This window comes from Pleurodeles waltl, chromosome 1_1 (genome assembly GCF_031143425.1).
Source record: "Pleurodeles waltl isolate 20211129_DDA chromosome 1_1, aPleWal1.hap1.20221129, whole genome shotgun sequence".
In the NCBI taxonomy this organism is placed as follows: domain Eukaryota; kingdom Metazoa; phylum Chordata; class Amphibia; order Caudata; family Salamandridae; genus Pleurodeles; species Pleurodeles waltl.
In genome coordinates this window covers 407,163,767-407,181,444 of record NC_090436.1, presented here as the reverse complement: position 1 = coordinate 407,181,444, position 17,678 = coordinate 407,163,767, and the positions used below count along the sequence as shown (strand labels likewise).

The 17,678-nt window shown below is 50.8% G+C and overlaps 1 protein-coding gene across 6 annotated transcripts in view; it reads right to left on the bottom strand.

Moving 5' to 3' along the window:
* Nucleotides 1-17,678, bottom strand: part of POC5 (POC5 centriolar protein) — a 212,075-nt gene that overhangs the window by 94,349 nt on the left and 100,048 nt on the right. For all 6 annotated transcript variants that reach the window (XM_069223681.1, XM_069223689.1, XM_069223662.1 and 3 more), the window contains one exon: nt 7,876-8,038. In XM_069223681.1, coding sequence (XP_069079782.1) covers nt 7,876-8,038 — 163 coding nt within the window. The remainder of the gene's footprint in view (nt 1-7,875; nt 8,039-17,678) is intronic.

Below are 17,678 nucleotides of genomic sequence, written 5' to 3'. Positions count from 1 at the left end.
AAGAGGCGACGCGGCCGATTTGATGTACCCCGCCCTGACGAAATGAACGCAATGATGCTGGCGCTGAAGAGGTGAGCCGTACGGTGGGGGCTACCTCGCTTGAGCCGGGTAGGGCGCAGCTGTGCGGTGCGGCCGCTCTCCTGTCCGCTGCTCCCGGGCGACTGGGGTGAAGTGGGTGGCCCTCGCCCCCCGGGTCCGGCCGCCCAGGAACGAAGCTGCCCCCTCCTGGAAGAAAGAGAGAAAGAGGGAGAAGAGAGTCCGGGCCCCCCCCCCCAAATAAACAACGCAATAGGAACTCAAAAGGGCGCAGCAGATTTGGGCAACAGTGCCCCCAATCTTCAATTTAAAGAGACTCCCCGGAGACCTGTTCCCATCCCACGGCCATAAGATTGATAAAGCACGCCAACAGACCCTGGTGATGGGAACCCACTAAAGACGTGCTGAAGTCTCCAGGGAATCATTGCGCCTCGCGACTTCCCGAAGTCGTCTGACAGGACCTGGAACGGGGAGAAACCAGACACTTGGCAGACCAGCAACACGTGGCTGACCGGAGGCCACCAAGTCCCGGGGAGGGGACTGCGACATCTATTGCCTACGCGCCCTGATGAGACCCTGCTGATGGTCCTCCCCTGGGACCTTCCCTGTGGGTGCGTCTAGGGTGTAGAATTTGGACAGAAGAGCTGCATAATTCGAATTAGACACTCCATCCCCTCCCTCCGATACAAAATGGGGATCGATAGAGCGAGTAAACATCCCCCACCCTCTCAGCAAAAGATTGATCAATTTACAACTTCAACAGGCCCTAGAGGAGACGGAGAGACAGCCGCGGGGGGCCCGGCACCAGGCGGAGTGAATGCCATTCTCCTGGCAATTCAATCATCGCAAACAGCTGTGGAGACTAAAATCGGGGAGGTGCGCGAGGACATGGGCCTCATCAGGCAGGACCTCAGAAACGCAGTAAATCGTATCACTGAAGTGGAGGGCCGAGTCTCCCACAACGAGGACGAACTAGCTGACCTTAGGACCAAGGTGGCCCAGTTACAGACTCGAACATCCGAACTACATCGCCGGGCGGAAGATGCAGAAAACCGATCGAGACGAAACAACCTACGTTTTGTAGGATTCCCGGAAGGCTCTGAGGAAGATAAAGCCACAGAATTCTTAGAGCAGTGGATCAAAAATTGGATGCCAGACCAAACTCTTTCACCCTGGTTTTGCAGTGGAACGTGCTCACAGGGCCCTCGCCCCACGCCCCCCTCCGGGCAGTCCAAAACGCCCGATGATTGCCCGAATCCTCAACTTTAGAGACCGTGACAATATCCTTAAAGAGGCAAGGCGCTCCGAAAATCTTCAGTGGGAAAACCACAAAATCTTAGTATTCCCGGACTACACCAGGGAGGTCCAGGCCCGTCGCCGCTCATATGAGCAAGTTAAACAAAAACTTTCGTACATGCTCCTCTTTCCTGCGAGACTTAAAGTCATTATGGCGGGCAAGGCGTACTTCTTCGACTCCCCGGAGGAGGCATGGGATTGGCTAACTGAGGAGGGCGTTTGGGCTCGAAAGGGGCCTGCGGCGCGGAGAGGGGAACCCTCCCGGGTGGATTCCCCCCCCCGCTGGGGGGCCCTGGAGGGGCCGTAAACGCACTAGGTCTCGGAGAGGAAGACGAGGAAACTCGGATGCTCCCATGGGTGGAGAGACGGTGGGAGAGACTGGCTCACAGAGAGGAGGGTTGCCTGTTGAGTCTCCAGAGGGGTGGATTCAGATGCAGACTGGAGACGATGACCGCCTGAGCCAATCCCCGGCGCTTGGCTGACATGTTGCACGAAGCCCCGAACGGAGCGTTTGGGGGAGGGGGGGGGGGCGAAGGGCCCGGTCCATCTTGAGGAAATCCGCGATGGGCTGCATCGGGGATATGGGCTTTCCTTAAGACTTGTAAAGTATGGCTTGACTTTTTGTGATTAGTTGTAAATGATCCGACCTAATGGAGGGGTCCACCACTCCACTCCTATGGCTGTTTTGTTCCGGTTGATTGTTAGGGCGACAGATGCTTCCTGGGTGGGAGTATGGGGAGGGGGGTGGTTTTGGGGGAAGAAGGTTAAGTTAGGGTTGGATAGGTATATTTTGAGTATTGCACTGTTAAGTTTTAACTGGTCATTCCTTTGTCCACTGACTGACACCCAACACCATAAGACTCCTACGCGACTCACGCCTGGTCCCCATTGACACAAATCATCTCATGGAATGTGAACAGGCTGCTAGATAAGATCAAAAGATCCGCAGTAAGTAACACTCTCCGTAGATATTCCCCCTTGGTGGCCCTACTGCAGGAAACCCACCTTTTGGGAACTAAATGCCCTAATCTGGCTCGAGGAGGATTTGATAGGGTCTACCACGCAGGATTCTCTAGGGGATCCAGGGGGGTGGCTATCCTGCTCCACCGTTCACTACCCATGGTGGTTACATCTACGAGATCCGATCCGCAAGGCAGATTTGTAGTAGTCTCAGGGCTACTTCGTGGGGCGACACTGAGGGGCTCATTCTGACCCCGGCGGTCTCAGACCGCCGGGGCCAGGGTCGGCGGGAGCACCGCCGACAGACCGGCGGTGCCCCGCAGGGCATTCTGACTGCGGCGGTTCGGCCGCGGTCAGACAAGGAAAACCGGCGGTCTCCCGCCGGTTTTCCGCTGCCCTTGGAATCCCCCATGGCGGCGCAGCTTGCTGCGCCGCCATGGGGGATTCTGACACCCCCTACCGCCATCCTGTTCCTGGCGGTTCGCCCGCCAGGAACAGGATGGCGGTAGGGGGTGCCGCGTGGCCCCTGGGGGCCCCTGCAGTGCCCATGCCAATGGCATGGGCACTGCAGGGGCCCCCGTAAGAGGGCCCCACTGTGTATTTCAGTGTCTGCAATGCAGACACTGAAATACGCGACGGGTGCAAACTGCACCCGTCGCACCCCTGCAACTACGCCGGCTCAATTCTGAGCCGGCGTCCTCGTTGCAGGGGCATTTCCTCTGGGCCGGCGGGCGCTCTTTTGGAGAGCGCCCGCCGGCCCAGAGGAAATGTCTGAATGGCCGCCGCGGTCTTTTGACCGCGGTGCGGTCATTTGGCGGCTCCCTCCAGGCGGGCGGCTCCCGCCGCCCGCCGGGCTCAGAATGAGCCCCTGAATCTTGTGTGTGTGTATACCCCCCCAGCGGGATTTGACGCCTTTCTACTTTCACTTCGGCAGGTGGTAGCGGGACTCCCCCAAGGAATCACAATAGTAGGAGGGGACTTTAACGCGGTTCTAGACCCCAGATTAGATGTGTCAGGAGATGTCACTGCGGGCAGGTCCACCCGAGCCGCAGGCCTCAAGGGATGGGCTGATAGCCTTGGCCTATGTGAAGTGTGGAGAACCTGGCACCCTATGGAGCGTCAATATACGCACACGTCTGCTGCCCACTGGACACACTCTAGAATTGACTTAGTATTTATGCCGGCCATGGACTTCACCGGTGTCACGGGGGCAGAGATACTGCCTCGAGGGGTGTCGGACCACGCACCGGTGCGAGTTCGGCTGGGTGGAGTAGATCTCACTAGACACCCGGTATGGCGCCTAAATGCATGGCTCTTACAGGATGATGATTATACCCTCGAGATTAGGGATCGTCTCACGCAGTACTTTGAACTGAATGTGGGAACGGTCCAGTCGTCAGGCACAATATGGGCTGCCTACAAGGCTACCTTAAGAGGACATGCTAAGTGCCTCCTGCACGCACGTGAGCGCACCTGTGACTCACGAATGTCCGAGCTAGAAGCTGAAGCGTTAAAACTGGAACGCCAACAAACGGCCTTATCCGAAGTCTCCGCATTGAGGCAGCTCACCAGGATCCGAGAAGAAATCAAACACTTGAGTCAGCGAAGCATATGTGGAGGGCATTGCCTGCCCGAATATATGGATGGGGAGACAAAAATGGGAAGCTCTTACACTGGTTGGCCACCCGACCCTTAGTTAACAGAATCATTCCCGAAATTAGAGATGATACAGGCACCCTTCTCAAGACACCCATCGAGATTGCACAGAGTTTTGCTTCCTATTATGCACGCCTGTATGCAGAGCACCCCCGGCCTGCTGTTGAAATAGCTTCTCCCCTCTTGAATGACATAACACTCGCCAGACCCGGCGTACCGACTGGAACTTCAGACACTGAGCTACCCCAAGATCTTTGACGCCCTGTATGGCGGTCCGATCACACGTGGGACTCCTGGGGCGACAGGGGTGGTGTTGCAGGGATGGCAGACGGCTCAAAAGATTTCAGGATGGTGGGGGCGCCCTACTCAGCAGACCCCACTGTGGCATGGGACATGCTTGGGAGAGGTGGCGGGTCTTCAGGGATTCCAGAAATGGGATAATATAGGCATCTCTACACTGGGTGATGTATGGGAGGGCACGCATATGCGTTCCTTCGAAGATCTCCAAGAAACCTTTGCATTAAATAAGACACAATTCCACAAGTATCTCCAAGTACGACATGCCCTTCTGACGCAGGTCCAAACAGGGGACAGCATACCCGTAAGCAGTCCTATGGAGAGTAGGGCCCTGATGGGGAATCTGGGTAGGGGAGGTGTTTCCCAGGTATATCGCACATTAATCACTTCCACTGCCTGCTCCCTGGAGGAACTTCGTCGGAAATGGGAGGGATGGGTGGGCCCTGTGGACGAGGAGGACTGGACTGAGGCATTGGCAGCTCCCCACGCCTTGACCATGGCGACACGTCTCCGACTAATACAGACTTATTATCTCCATACTGCCTACCTTACACCCTCCAAAATGCACAGGGCGGGGCTCCGGCCTACAGCTGACTATCCCCGATGTATGAGCCCAGACGCTGACTTTTTCCACATGGTGTGGTCATGCTCGACTATTAATACTTATTGGAAGATGATCTCGCAAGAGATCTCGTTGACCCTGCAAGTGGACATGGAGCTGACACCATTGACATCCCTACTAGGGGTTATGGGAGATTCGGGATTACGCAGAGCAGAGCGAACCTTGCTAGGGGTGGCATGCCTAGTGGCCAAAAGAGATATCGTGGCGGACTGGAAAGCCAATAAGGCACCGGCCCTGACCAAATGGAAGAGAGGGATGTATTGGTGTGCCCAATGTGAAAAGCTCGTATATGAGGCTAGAGGGTGCCCGAATAAATATAACAAGATTTGGGGGAGGTGGGAGGGCATGACAACTTAACCCCCGATGAGAGGAAGAATCCACACACATTCCTCTAATTCCTCTGGTGGGAAATGGGGCACATACGTGACACGCCGATATTGACATGTACAATCTATTCATTCAGGGTGTTGTCTGGGGCATTGGATTTGACCACTGTTTGGTGCCCATTGGCGCCTTGTTATTTCTGTATAAAATTGTTTAGCTTGTTTTGTATTATCTTATTCAATTGCAAAACCAATACAAAATTCTTTATTAAAAAAAAAAAAAAAAAAAGGTGACATAAGAGTACGTCCCTTGCCGGACCTTGGGGAGCTACCCAGCTGGCCAGTGAAAGAGAATCCTCATGCAGACCTACCAGAAGAGATTATTGGACATGGGAATTAGGCTGGCTGTGAGGAACCCAGCAAGACTAAAGGTCTTGCATGCGGAGAAGTATATTTGTTTTCCTAAAACTGATGTTATGTGATACTTTACTAATGGCCTTAAGCAAGCCATTTGATCAGAGTTTCTTAAAAGAGTGATCCTGTTATATTGCATCTAGAATTTGATACCAATCTATTTCCTCTGTATTCGTTGTGGGATGGGCAATGGGGCTGTGGAGTCCTATTCCTATTTGTTGGAGCTTTTAATGGCAGACATTGCAGTGTGTTCCCTTTTCTTCCTGTGCTCCCCCACTTTAAACTGTTCCCCTTCTCATCCCTCCACTCTTTCCCAAGCCTGAGTTGTGAAGTTGCTGTAACAGAGTCAGAGAGTATAGTGGATTATATGGAGATGAACGAGTTTGAAAATTCTTCTACGTGGAGTGTTTTTCTTTTTCGTGGACTGTTCACGCAACTGTACTCAAAGTTTTCACTTTGTTCTTATTCCATCACGGGAATCTGGTGGCTTCTCCTTCCAGCTGGCCACAATGCTGGTGCTGTCACTGTCAAAGTTCAGAGTCTTTCCCCCTGTCTCTTCCTTGTGCATAAGTTTATATGTGTGGGTGAAAAGTTCTAGATGCCAAGCACCCATGGCCAGTCCTCAGATGCCACATTATCCCTCCACCCCTGAGCCAACCCTCCTGCACAACCTTTACGCAGACTGGGCCCAGAGGGTGGCAGTGGACCTGGAAGCAGCAGTGGTTTGTGCACGGACTCAGCACCCAGTCTCCCAGGGGACAGTGCTTGTCCTCCAAGTGCAACTGCTTACGTGATTTAAAGCTTTAGGTGAAAGTCTGGTCTTGACCATACTTCCATGTTTCAGCGTGGGCTTGGTGAGAGGTCTGGGGTAGACTGAGGTAGACATGGCATCTTTGAGTGGCTCTCCTCTTCACCTTGGATTTCATCCTTTCCTGGCTCCAAATAGTTGGATCTGATGATTTCCGGGCCGGTACGTCAGATGTCTCACCGTATTCCTCTTCCTTGGGGTCAAGTGGGTCTGCTTCACAGAACATATCTGACATCTTGGACAATGAAAAGTACAGCTTATTATGGGCTCCCTGTTGCCTACGGGTCTTCTTACTCCTGAAGGCCAAGCAGGAGTATCAGCGGGCGTCGTCATACTGAGGAGAGAGGAACAGATTGCAAACAGAATGGAGGTCAACTCAAGAATACTTTGAGTGGCACTGAGGGCGTCTCTTGAAGGGAGTTCATTCCATCTTACCCTATGCCTCTTCATTCTTTGGAGTCGATAAGGAATGAGTGGGGGCTCTTAAAATGGTGAAAGTGCCCTCAAAAAGATATCTAGTGCTGTTCAAAAGAAGGAGTTGAAAATGGAACCAATGTAGAGTAGAACTCTTCTTGGCAAGAGGTAGGAAGTATCAGGTCCTGGGACCACAACAACGTCAACCATGTTGAGATCGAGAGCAATGCTGATACACGTCCAAACCCAATGATGGGGAAAACAATCCAACAGTGAAATTGTGCGCATTCACTCCCAGAGGATTTACAAATACTTTTTAACTCAAAAAACTGCTCCAAAAAATAAAAAATAAAATAAACATAAAAACAAAAAAACAAACAGTCTGAGCCCAATTCTAGATGGCAAAAGTATGCAGAGCAAGTGTGTCTATAGCTGCACAAACTACGAACAGCTGTTTATACAGGAGTTATTATGGAAGGAGTGGCAGCATGAACAAAGATGGGAAACTGCATGGGAGGCTTCTCGCAGCTTAATTAGATCATATTTAGACAAAGGGTTTCAGGTAAAATTTGATGGACACCCAGCATGATCAACCTAGGGTCTGCAAAAGTATACAATTAAAATCACCTCCCTCGAAAGAGTAGGAACCTAAATACTGGGGACAGCTAGTAATTAAGTCTGCCTAAAGGAGAGGCAGGAGTTTGCTACTTCTCACATCTCCAAACCAAGAGGGCAATGTGCATTATAATGCAAAGGCATCTAGAAGAGATGCATGTAAACTAGACCTCTGTGCTCAACCCATACTAGCTAAGTAGAACAAAAGATGCGTAAAGCCACTTTTAGAGAGCCTGATAATATTAGTTTGGATACAAAACAAAGTTTACTATAGGATAAGTGAAGCACTTTCACACCATCACAGACTAGTTCTTAAATTTGGCGATAGATACAAATTTCACAAGCAGTGAAATTGACAATAGCAACATGGTAAGTGAAATGTAACTTTACAGGTAAGTGAAATGTAACTTTACAGTATCCATTTAAATACCAACCATTCTCCAGTTTACTTTCTCTGCCCTGAAACATGGTCATTGCTTCCATATTCAAGGCGCATACACCACGCATGAATGCTTTCTTCATTGAGCCTTCAAAATGTTCTCTATCTCCATGAAGGCGCTGAATCTCTGCTCTTGCTTCCTCAATAGATTCATTGCACTAAAAAACAAATATGTATATAAAAAGGTACACATATCTTTAAAACCCACAATAAAAAACAACTATTATGCAGAAAGGTAGTCAGTTCATCAACTGCACAGAGCAAGGCAGTTATGTGTACACATATGCTAAATTAATGCTAAAACCTTTAATAGAATCTATTTGAAATCTGAGGAGAAATATAACCTGCAAAGATTTCCCAAGCAGTTGTGTCTAAGTAAACTCAGATCAGTAAAACAATCACTGAGATACACACTTAAATGAAACAGTAATATTTTTTAATACACATCTGTAGTTAAGGCAGACATTAAGATTGCCATTTCTGCCCTTAAGAGCTCTGGCATGTTTCTTGCATAAACATGCCCACTCCCATTGAATAAACAGGACTTCTCCTCCCAGGCCTAGCTGGAGATTATGAAGCATTTGAAAGCTATTCTTCATTATGAGTCTCAGCAGTAACAGGCACTGCAATTAAGACTATGACATGGACTCCTGGCAACATCATCTTTGCCGCCTACTCAATCTTCCTCATGTTCCGCGGTGACATCTTCATGCAAAACAATTTCCACTAGTAAGATATCCTGATGCTGCAATGACTGTATGAACACTTATGAGCCTGATGACAGAGCCTTTTCTAGAGCCACAACACCGTCTTGATACATTACTGTTTTTGTTTCTGGAAAGAGTTAAATTCCTCATAATTGAATAAAGGTCTTGCACTGTAATCTTGCCCATATGGATGATCCAGACCAACAAAAAGGCATCAGAGCCTGCACAAACTGAAGGAGCAACAACGAGGTTGAAAGGAACGTTCATCAGTGAAAGTTCAAGAACAGAGACATGATGCAGGAGTCACTGCTATTTCAAGTGCAACTCTAGGGCCCTCTTTTGTTTTACTTGGTGTGTGACACCACCAGAATGAAAAAAACTTTCAGGCTCAGAAGTTGGATGACTTGCAGAACAGAAATCCTTTCTCAAATTTTTGCAATCCTCAGATGATGAGAAAAAGGCTTTATAAAGGCTGTGCCCAACACCACACCAAAAAACAGCAGCCTCTACATATGAGATGGGACATCTGGGTGTTGACGATAAAGCCAAACTCATGCAGAATGGTCACTGTACACAGAGGACCATCTCTTCACCAGCGAGCTGCCCAAGGACTCATGACCTAATGAGTGAAGCCACTATGACAGTCAACACTTTGTGAACATTTTTGGAGCAGTTCTAAGACCGAATGATAGTACTGCGTGGGAGTGTTGGGACTCCATGGTAAAAAGGCTTGTGAAGATGGAGGATATACCAATAAAAACGGGCATATCCTGCAGATCCAGGACACCAAACAATCACCCCGGTTGCAGGGCCAGCAGAAAATGGCACAGGAAAGTATTTTGAAATTATCATATTGATAGAAGAGGGGTAAGAGCCATAGGTCCAGAATGCATTTGTGAATACTGTTGGGACCAAGAGGTAAAAAGAATAAAATATCACACCACTTTCCCCTAGGAAAGCACTTCTGCAGCTACGTTGTTTAGAAGAGAAAGAACCTCAACCTTCAATATTTGGCGTACATCAGCGAGTACTTCCTTGCAGAAAGATGGTGGTGGAGTAGGGGCTACAGGAAGGGTCAAGGTCTAAGGCTAAAGTTTAGAATGTAGCCTTTTCAGCTAAGTTGAAGCACTCAGTGACTCATCCTGATGGCCTCCCAGTTGGAGGGTAAGAGGGAGACTCTCCTCTCTACTGAAAGCTGGTGGCTATGGCAAAAAGGGGAGTCAAAGAAGTTGCGACATGGCAGATGCATTAGAAGACAGAGGAGACTGGAGATACGACAGCTGGCGATATTGGCGTCTCTTAGCTACACTCTGACCCAAAAGAGCAACAAAGCTATTGTAGGGTCTGGATAAGCTGATTAGATGCCACTGCCCTGAGGATTGTCCCTGAAGAGGTCACGTAAACGATGGTACTGCTGATGGAACTACTTCCACGGGGAGGCCATGGCATGCATTCATGCTGTGACTATTGTTAAAAATATTGCAGGGAGGAGTCTGTCTTCTCCCTGAAAGGTTGCTTGCCACTGAATGGCATATGCATCAGTGCCACCCAGACAGTCTAAAAATCTTGTGGACTGCATTTAGCCGTGCTGGCCTAAGGTAACCACGTTGGCCATGGACTGAGCCATAGTGTGACCAGAGTTCTGGTCACACTTCAACATTTGTCTGGAGGAGCCCAATTCTATACTGACTAGGCTGGAGGAGGGCTTTTTGTGGTCAACAAGACTGAAAATGGCCATGCTAGCCAATTTGCGCAAGGCATGGACATACTGCCAAGATGATGTGGCTTTTCCAATGTACAGAGTTAGGCCGCAGGAAGCAAAGGCTTTCCTGACCATTAATCTTCAGATTCATGGTCCGGATGAGCAGTGGTAAAACTGTTAGAATGTAACTTGGCATGAGAGACTGGTGCCACCAAAGTCTTCAAAGATGGGAGGGGAAGACAAAACTTTGGGGTCAGATGGCGCAGTACTATGGCATGGTGCGTTTTGTCTGTGGGCTGAGAGGTCCAAGAAAGATTTCTCCCATGAAATCAGAACTGGTTCAAAGATTGCTTTTGGGACAAACAAGAGATGGTCAAAGAGCCTCAAAGGTCATACAGTACACTCGATATTGAAGAAACCGATTTTTGGCCATTCATGAACGTTCAAGCAAGGTTGGTAAAACTTGCTGGCTGTAACTGGTCTGTGTCGCTGGACAATTGAGAACAAATATCTGTAAATGATACTGTAATTTATAAAATATGTCTATTGCTGCAGGTGGTAACAATGCAAGGGGCTCATTGTGAAAGCAAGCTCAACTCTTTTCCTTCACCACACTGATAATGTCTGATATTTCGAAGGTGGAAATGATCTCCAAGGGTGGTGTTGGAAAGGGTGTTGTAGATGGCACCTACGGTGCAAGATCCAATGTCTTCATAGGTAGGTGCTACTTTGGAAGTATCTCCAAGGCCAAAACTGCAGAGTCTTGTACTGTCTGGCTCCGAGCTGGCAGAATCATCAAAACATTTTGATCAACCCTGCATTAGGAGTAGCCTAGAGATTTGCTGAACCATCAACAAAATGTCTCACATGGTCGGCCAAAAAATCTTGCCATTGGAGGAGGCTGCAGATGGAAACAGAAACTCTAGCTACTTTTAGAGAACCAGAATCAGCTTCGAAAATGAGGAAGAGGCCAGAGTCACAGAACAGATCCACCAAGTCTCTGAATGCTCCTGAAGTAAGGTAGCATCCCTCAGTAAGAAGAGGACTTCTCCTTCCTGTGCTGTGTGAGCCCTTGAGAGACCGTTCCTGTCCAGGGCCTTCCCAGAAGAGAGGATAATAGTACCACTACTTCTGCTCTTGCATGCCCTTGCCAAAAACTGTTTGGCCTTCCATTCCCTTTACTTTTTGGTACATGGATGAGCAACAGTCACAGGCCGAGGGGACAGGAGCTCTAGAGCACTGAAAATGTAGTAGAGGACATTTAATTCCATGAGGATTGTAATCTGTGAAACCCTGGGAAGATAAGTTAACAGTAGCAGGAACCCCCAACTTGCATTGCTTAACTGTTAAATGTTCACAAACAAATTGTGTTCCAAAACAAGTTATAACAGACACTCATGTCATTGTTAAGGTGTACTTAATTTGCACCACACAGCATCAACCTTTAACCTATTATTAGTCCAACATTTAAATAAAGAAATGTATTGGAAAAAAAAAAGTACGTTTAAGGGAAGGAACATTGAGTAAGGCGCAGTTGAGGCTACAATCAAAACCTAAAAAGATTAGATATTAAAACGGTTAGGTTCGACCTTAACTATACCTTTTTCCACCATCATAGTCACAAGCTGAACTCCTACAGAAACATTTAAATTATAACCCACACTTTTAAAGTAAATAGAGGGGAGCGGTAGACCATCGATTGGACTGGGCACTTCTTAAAGCGGCTCCCATCTTCCACCGCCTGCATCTCCCATAATTCGAGCCCTGATGGGTCTCCGAAGGCCAACAGCGACAATTAAAGAACCTGGCGGCCGAGGGGATTCCAGAGGCCCGTCCGGTCTGATTACTAGAGCAGTTTAGCTCTTGGCCGATGCAGAGACCTGCAGTAGCGGGCAAAACCGCGGACCCGAGTGCCAATGCGGGCCACCTGCGAGTGAGACACCGCCGCCTTCAGTTGAAGCTCTCTGTAGTGTTGGGGCCCTAGGCCCCCATGCTACTAAAATAGACAACGCAGACACAGTTGCATGGTAGGTATACCTGGCCCTGGGCACATGCGCCCGGCCCCTTTTATTGCCAGGGTCACCTGACCGGTGACGCCTGTGTTGGGTGGGTGTGGGGTGTATGTGGGATGCCAGCCCTCAGCACAGAGGCTGGCCAAACACTAGAAAGTGTCCAGCAGGACACTACATTCTTCCAAAACTTTGAGTAACAAAAACCAAGTCCAACCTGCAAGAGAAAACACAGTAACAAAAACACCACCATCAGTCTCTCGGCCTCGAGAAGGCAGGCCGCAGGATTGCAGTGGGCAGGTGCAGCTGGGAGCACATGGATCCTTCTGCACGAGTTCATGATTTAACCGGGAACAGCCGGGCACGAACACTGTGTGGAAGAAGTCCGGACTCTGACAGTCAGAAGGTTGGGTAAGTGTCCACTGATGCGCTGTGGTTCAGTCCTGTGGGCACTCGTGGCGAGGCTGGTGGTGTTTACAGTTCAATTTGTTCGAATAGGGCGTATCATTCGAATTGGGGGTGTCATTCGAATTGGGTGCATCACGAGCACTGGTGGAGTCCATTGTGAATCTGCTTGCCGAGACATCCTGGCTTCACGAAGGCCAATCCCTCGAAGACGGATGACATCTATGATGGCGTGAAGTCCTCCTCTGAAACCTTTGTACATCCTGACACTCTGATGGCAGAGCTGCTTCCAGACCACCTCTCGTTTGTGGATTCTTCACTATGGAACTTCCTCTAGGCCTTTTCGATGGGTTTGCCATGGATTGGCATGGACTGTGCTGGGCTGCGTGTGGGCCATCTGCCAGCCGCTGCAGGCTCTCCGACAGGAGCCATGCTCAAATCATTCGCGCAACCACGAGGGTGGATGTTCCATGGTCAGGGCGCTTGCCGACATGGATCAGGTGCATGTTGGCTCTCAGACGGTCTCATGGCAATGGTCTATCACGTTGCCAGGAGGGTGTCTAGTTGGTGTCATGTTAATTCACCGAAGACAGTCTTGGTGTGCTGTGACCTGTTGGAGTCTCCATTGCACAGCCCTGTTTGTCTCTTTGACTTCATCGGTGGGGCAATGTCCAGTCCTCTCTCAAGCTTGAGAGGCCCCTTGTCTGGGTTGTCACGGGACTGCTTGTGGTCTGCGCTGGGGCTGCTTGTGTGCCACATAGGGCAGCTGCAAGACCTCCTAGGAGCCACTGCCTAGTCGCTCGTGCAATTGCAGGTGTAGATGGGTCTAGGTCACGACTTGCTCTTGTCACCGACAGCAGGATACAGTCAGGGCGAGCAGTTGGTCATTGGTTGACTGGTTCTTCAGAGCATTAAAGCAGAGGTGTAGGACTCCAGTCTGGTTGTTTAACTGCTCCTTTGATGGATACCGTGATGCACATGGCAATGATGATGTTTGCCATTTGGAGACCTGGACAACAAGTGATGTTGCTGGAGTAAGGGTGATTGGAGTAACTTCGTCATGGCGAGTGCAGTCTTTCTCTTGCGCATGTGCAGATGCTAGCAGTGGTGCCATCTGCTTCAAGCAGCCGATGACAGGTGGCTTGCATGGTCACCTTTGACATGTGGGGTAAGTACGCAGTTCGCGCATGGCGTCTCTTACATTTGGCACTCCCTCCGAGCTGTCTCCAGTGACGTCACTGCACCCCGGTGGCTGTCTTGTCTGTGGGTGCACTCTTCCTTTGTTGTGCGAGTCCTCCATCTTTCCACCCTGTTGATCTTCCATTCTTTTTCTTCTGTTGTCGTCAGGTGTTGCAGTGTGACAGGTGAGGTCACACACTCTCCTTTCTTCCTTCTTCATAGCGTGGTGCTGCGCCACGCTTTCTTCTCCTTTGTTGTGTGGACCTTTAGAAGGTCCTGTCCTCTCCTGTCCAAGGACTAGGTGTTTCTCAGTGTTGCTGGGTGGCATCATGCCACTTGGGGTGTGCGACTCTCCTCTTGCCTGTTGTGGGTCACTGCCGACTCCGTCTTGAGGCAGTGTGGGGGAGGACACTCCTTGCTGAGTCTCTGGCCCGTTACAGGGCAGTGACATAGGGTCACTTTCTTTTCCGCTTCCTCTTCACTTGAGGGCGCAGTGCTTGCGCCTCAAGGCAGTGCTTTCTTGGCACTGGGACTTGCTTGAACCTGGGTGTGCTTTGCAGGGTTGGTCGCTTCTGATGACCTCCTGTGTGATGGGCCAGCGGTGGCCATCTGGTGTTGCAGAAAGGCCGGCTGGCACTGCCTCTTGTCCCGTGCGTTACGTCACGCTCTTGGGTGCTCTATCCAATTTCGTGGGCGTTGTCTTAGTCATCACGTTCTATGGCGCAGCTCTCTGCGCATGTGACATAGTCTCTCTTTTTTCTGGGCGTCCTTTGTTAGCGTCTGGCATGTCCTTTTCTTGTCCTGCGGTGATGTCCATCACTGCTGAGACGTGGCGTTCTTTCGGCGATGGCGGTGGATGGCCGCCTGGGTCTGCGCAGTCCATGCGCGCACTCTTCGTGCCTTACGTGGCACTTCTGTCCATTTCTCATGGGTGCAGCTTGGTTGGAGCAGCTGCAGTCTTCTCCTTCCCTGTGCAGCGTCGTCCGTGTCACTTCCATCTTCTGCGCCGTTTCCGTCTTCTGTGCCATTTTCCTCCGCGGGCGCGCTGTTGGTTTGTGCAGTCACTCTCTGAGTTGCTGCTGTAGACTTTCTTTCAACAAAACTGGTTTTTCTACTTTAAAATAGAAATAGGGTGCAGTACCGACTTTGGCCACTGGATGCCACTAGTGCACTTTTTTTTCCCCTTGAAATAAAGTCTTTCCTCCTGCCGGCCTCGTTTGTTTTGAAACAAACGCAGGGTGAAGCCATGCTGAGAAGCCATGCTGCAGGAAGAGTTAGTTCTTCAGGCTGGAGGAGGTTTGTAGGTAAGTGCACTTTTCTGTCTTCTTTTTTTGTTTGTTTTCACAGCCTCCTGGTGACATGCGGGCATATGCTGTGGGGGTCAGCTATGTTGGTGCAAGCCTTCGCGGGCCTGTGCTGCAAACCTCCCTGGTATCCCACGTGGGATAAGGGGGTACGATCCTCGGGCACTCTGCTTCTTTGGTGCGTGCCAGCACCATTTTCATTACGCGGACGCAGCAGCATTTCCTCGCGCTGCGGGCCGCATTTCAGCATTTTATTTTGAAGAAAAAAGGTGGGGGAGCGGCCCTGGGCTTTTCCTTTGTTTTCCTGGCGCATGGAAGCACCGCACCACTAGGCAGTACTTTTATCTGGTGCGCGGCCGCACCAGATTTCTCACGCTTGGGGCCGCGTTGCCAGCATTTCTGGGGTGGGGGGCAGCCCTGGACACTTTTCCTTTCTTCTTTTGTGGTGTGTAGGAGCACCTCTTGCCTTCGTTACTGCTGGGAAGAGGGGGGGCGGCCCTGGGCATTTTCTGTAATTCCGGTGCGGGGCAGCACCGTTGCGCCACCCTCCTCGCGCCCGCAGCAGTCCTGGCAGTTCTCTCTTGAAGGTGGGGCAGAGGCGACCGGCTGGACCGCTTTTCCTTTTCTCCGCCTTTTACTTTCTCAGTGCGCAACAGCACCATTACTTGAAAACAGAGGGGGGAAACGGCCCCAGTGCATTTTCATTTGTTCTTGGTGCACAATCGCACCATGTCCTTCACTTGCGGCCGCAGCAGCGTGGCACACGCGGCGACCGCATTACTTTCTTGGGGGCAATGCGGGCCACCTGCGAGTGAGACACCGCCGCCTACAGTTGAAGCTCTCTGTAGTGTTGTGGCCCTAGGCCCCCATGCTACTAAAATAGACAACGCAGACACAGTTGCATGGTAGGTATAACTGGCCCTGGGCACATGCGCCCGGCCCCTTTTATTGCCAGGGTCACCTGACCAGTGACGCCTGTGTTGGGTAGGTGTGGGGTGTATGTGGGAGGCCAGCCCTCAGCAGAGAGGCTGGCCAAACACTAGAACGTGTCCAGCAGGACATTACACTCTCCTTGGGGGCTTGGAGAGGAGCCGTCCCCACCTATGATAACAAATATTGGCGCGAGTGCCCGCATCTGGTTTAGCAGTGTAACGCACCTGCTGGAGCCACAGACAACAGTAAGGGGCCTTGAAGATTGAGGTGGCCGTGGTGAGAGCTGTCAAACCTCAACAAGGGGGCTTCCTCGGCACTGCTGCCCTGACCGAAGACTCGCTGGGAGGGGGGGAAAAGGGGAGAGGGGAAATGTCACGACTTGTAGCCAGCACTCCTGACACAGGTGCCCCACGTGGACTCCGAGGCAAACAGGTGCCCGATGAGAAGCAGAGGATTGATGGGCGACGCCCGTACCTGAATCCGGAGGAACGGTTCCTCCCTGTGCGGGCGCGGCTTCCTTCCCTGATACACGCAGGCGCCCCAGATCGCAGCGGAGCGAATCTACAATACAGCACTGGCGGCGATGGCCTGCATTGGGCCACTAGGTAAGCCATACGGGGCCTGAGGCAGGGCAGCAAAATAGCTTATACCATTTTACTCTTCCTTCCATGCGAATCACAATGAACAACCGCAGCAGGGGGGCACCTGTTAGCCACTGCCCACAGACACGGTGCCACCATCACGTAGGAGGGGATATTCACTTCCCAAATCTGACAACAATTGGCAGATGTGGGCCCGCTTTCTTAACTTTCTGCAACAGGTAAGAGACACTGGCCCTCTCGTGTAGCACCCTATGACCTGATCGCTGCGCATTAACTGAGGCGTCGGACCGTCCCCTTCCCTTTCCCTGAAGTCACATGGACAGGAGACACAGTAACGGAGGTCTCCAGCAAGCCTCACACCGGATAACCTAGTGGCCTGAAACAAAGCGCACCCCCACAAACATCGCTACACCGCCCAATATTTAAGGGGCATGCAGCAGGAAAACCCGACAGGTGGAGGGAGGCATCCCCTTGTAGAATGCTCCATGGGTGGCAGCGGTGGTTAAGTCCTGCTCCGCAATTCGGCGCCAAGCCCTACAACACAGCCCTCTGGCAACGAGACTCCTATGCTCAAGGCCGCAGTGGATGTTTTGTTTCTTCGTGACAACTGATGCCTCTTGGTTACAAGTGAGCAATATTGGGGGGGGGGGGGGGGGGGTTGGTGGTTGTCATTCCAGGTTTAGTTTGAGGCTACAGGCAACAGGCTACAGGCAATCTGCAACATTTGGGGGGCAGACAGTTTTAAAGTCTGCAGTGCAGCAGGTAGGTAGGCGGGGTGGTGTGTTGTAGTTACCTTTCATTCAGTGTTTTGGACATGTATTATATCATACATGACACCAGCACAGACAATATGGGTAACCGCCCATTCTTCGCTATCAGGTCACTCCACAGTTTCAGGGTTAGTGAAAAGGTAAGAAATAGGCCTTTGGCCTAAACCCACACATGGGAGACTTCACG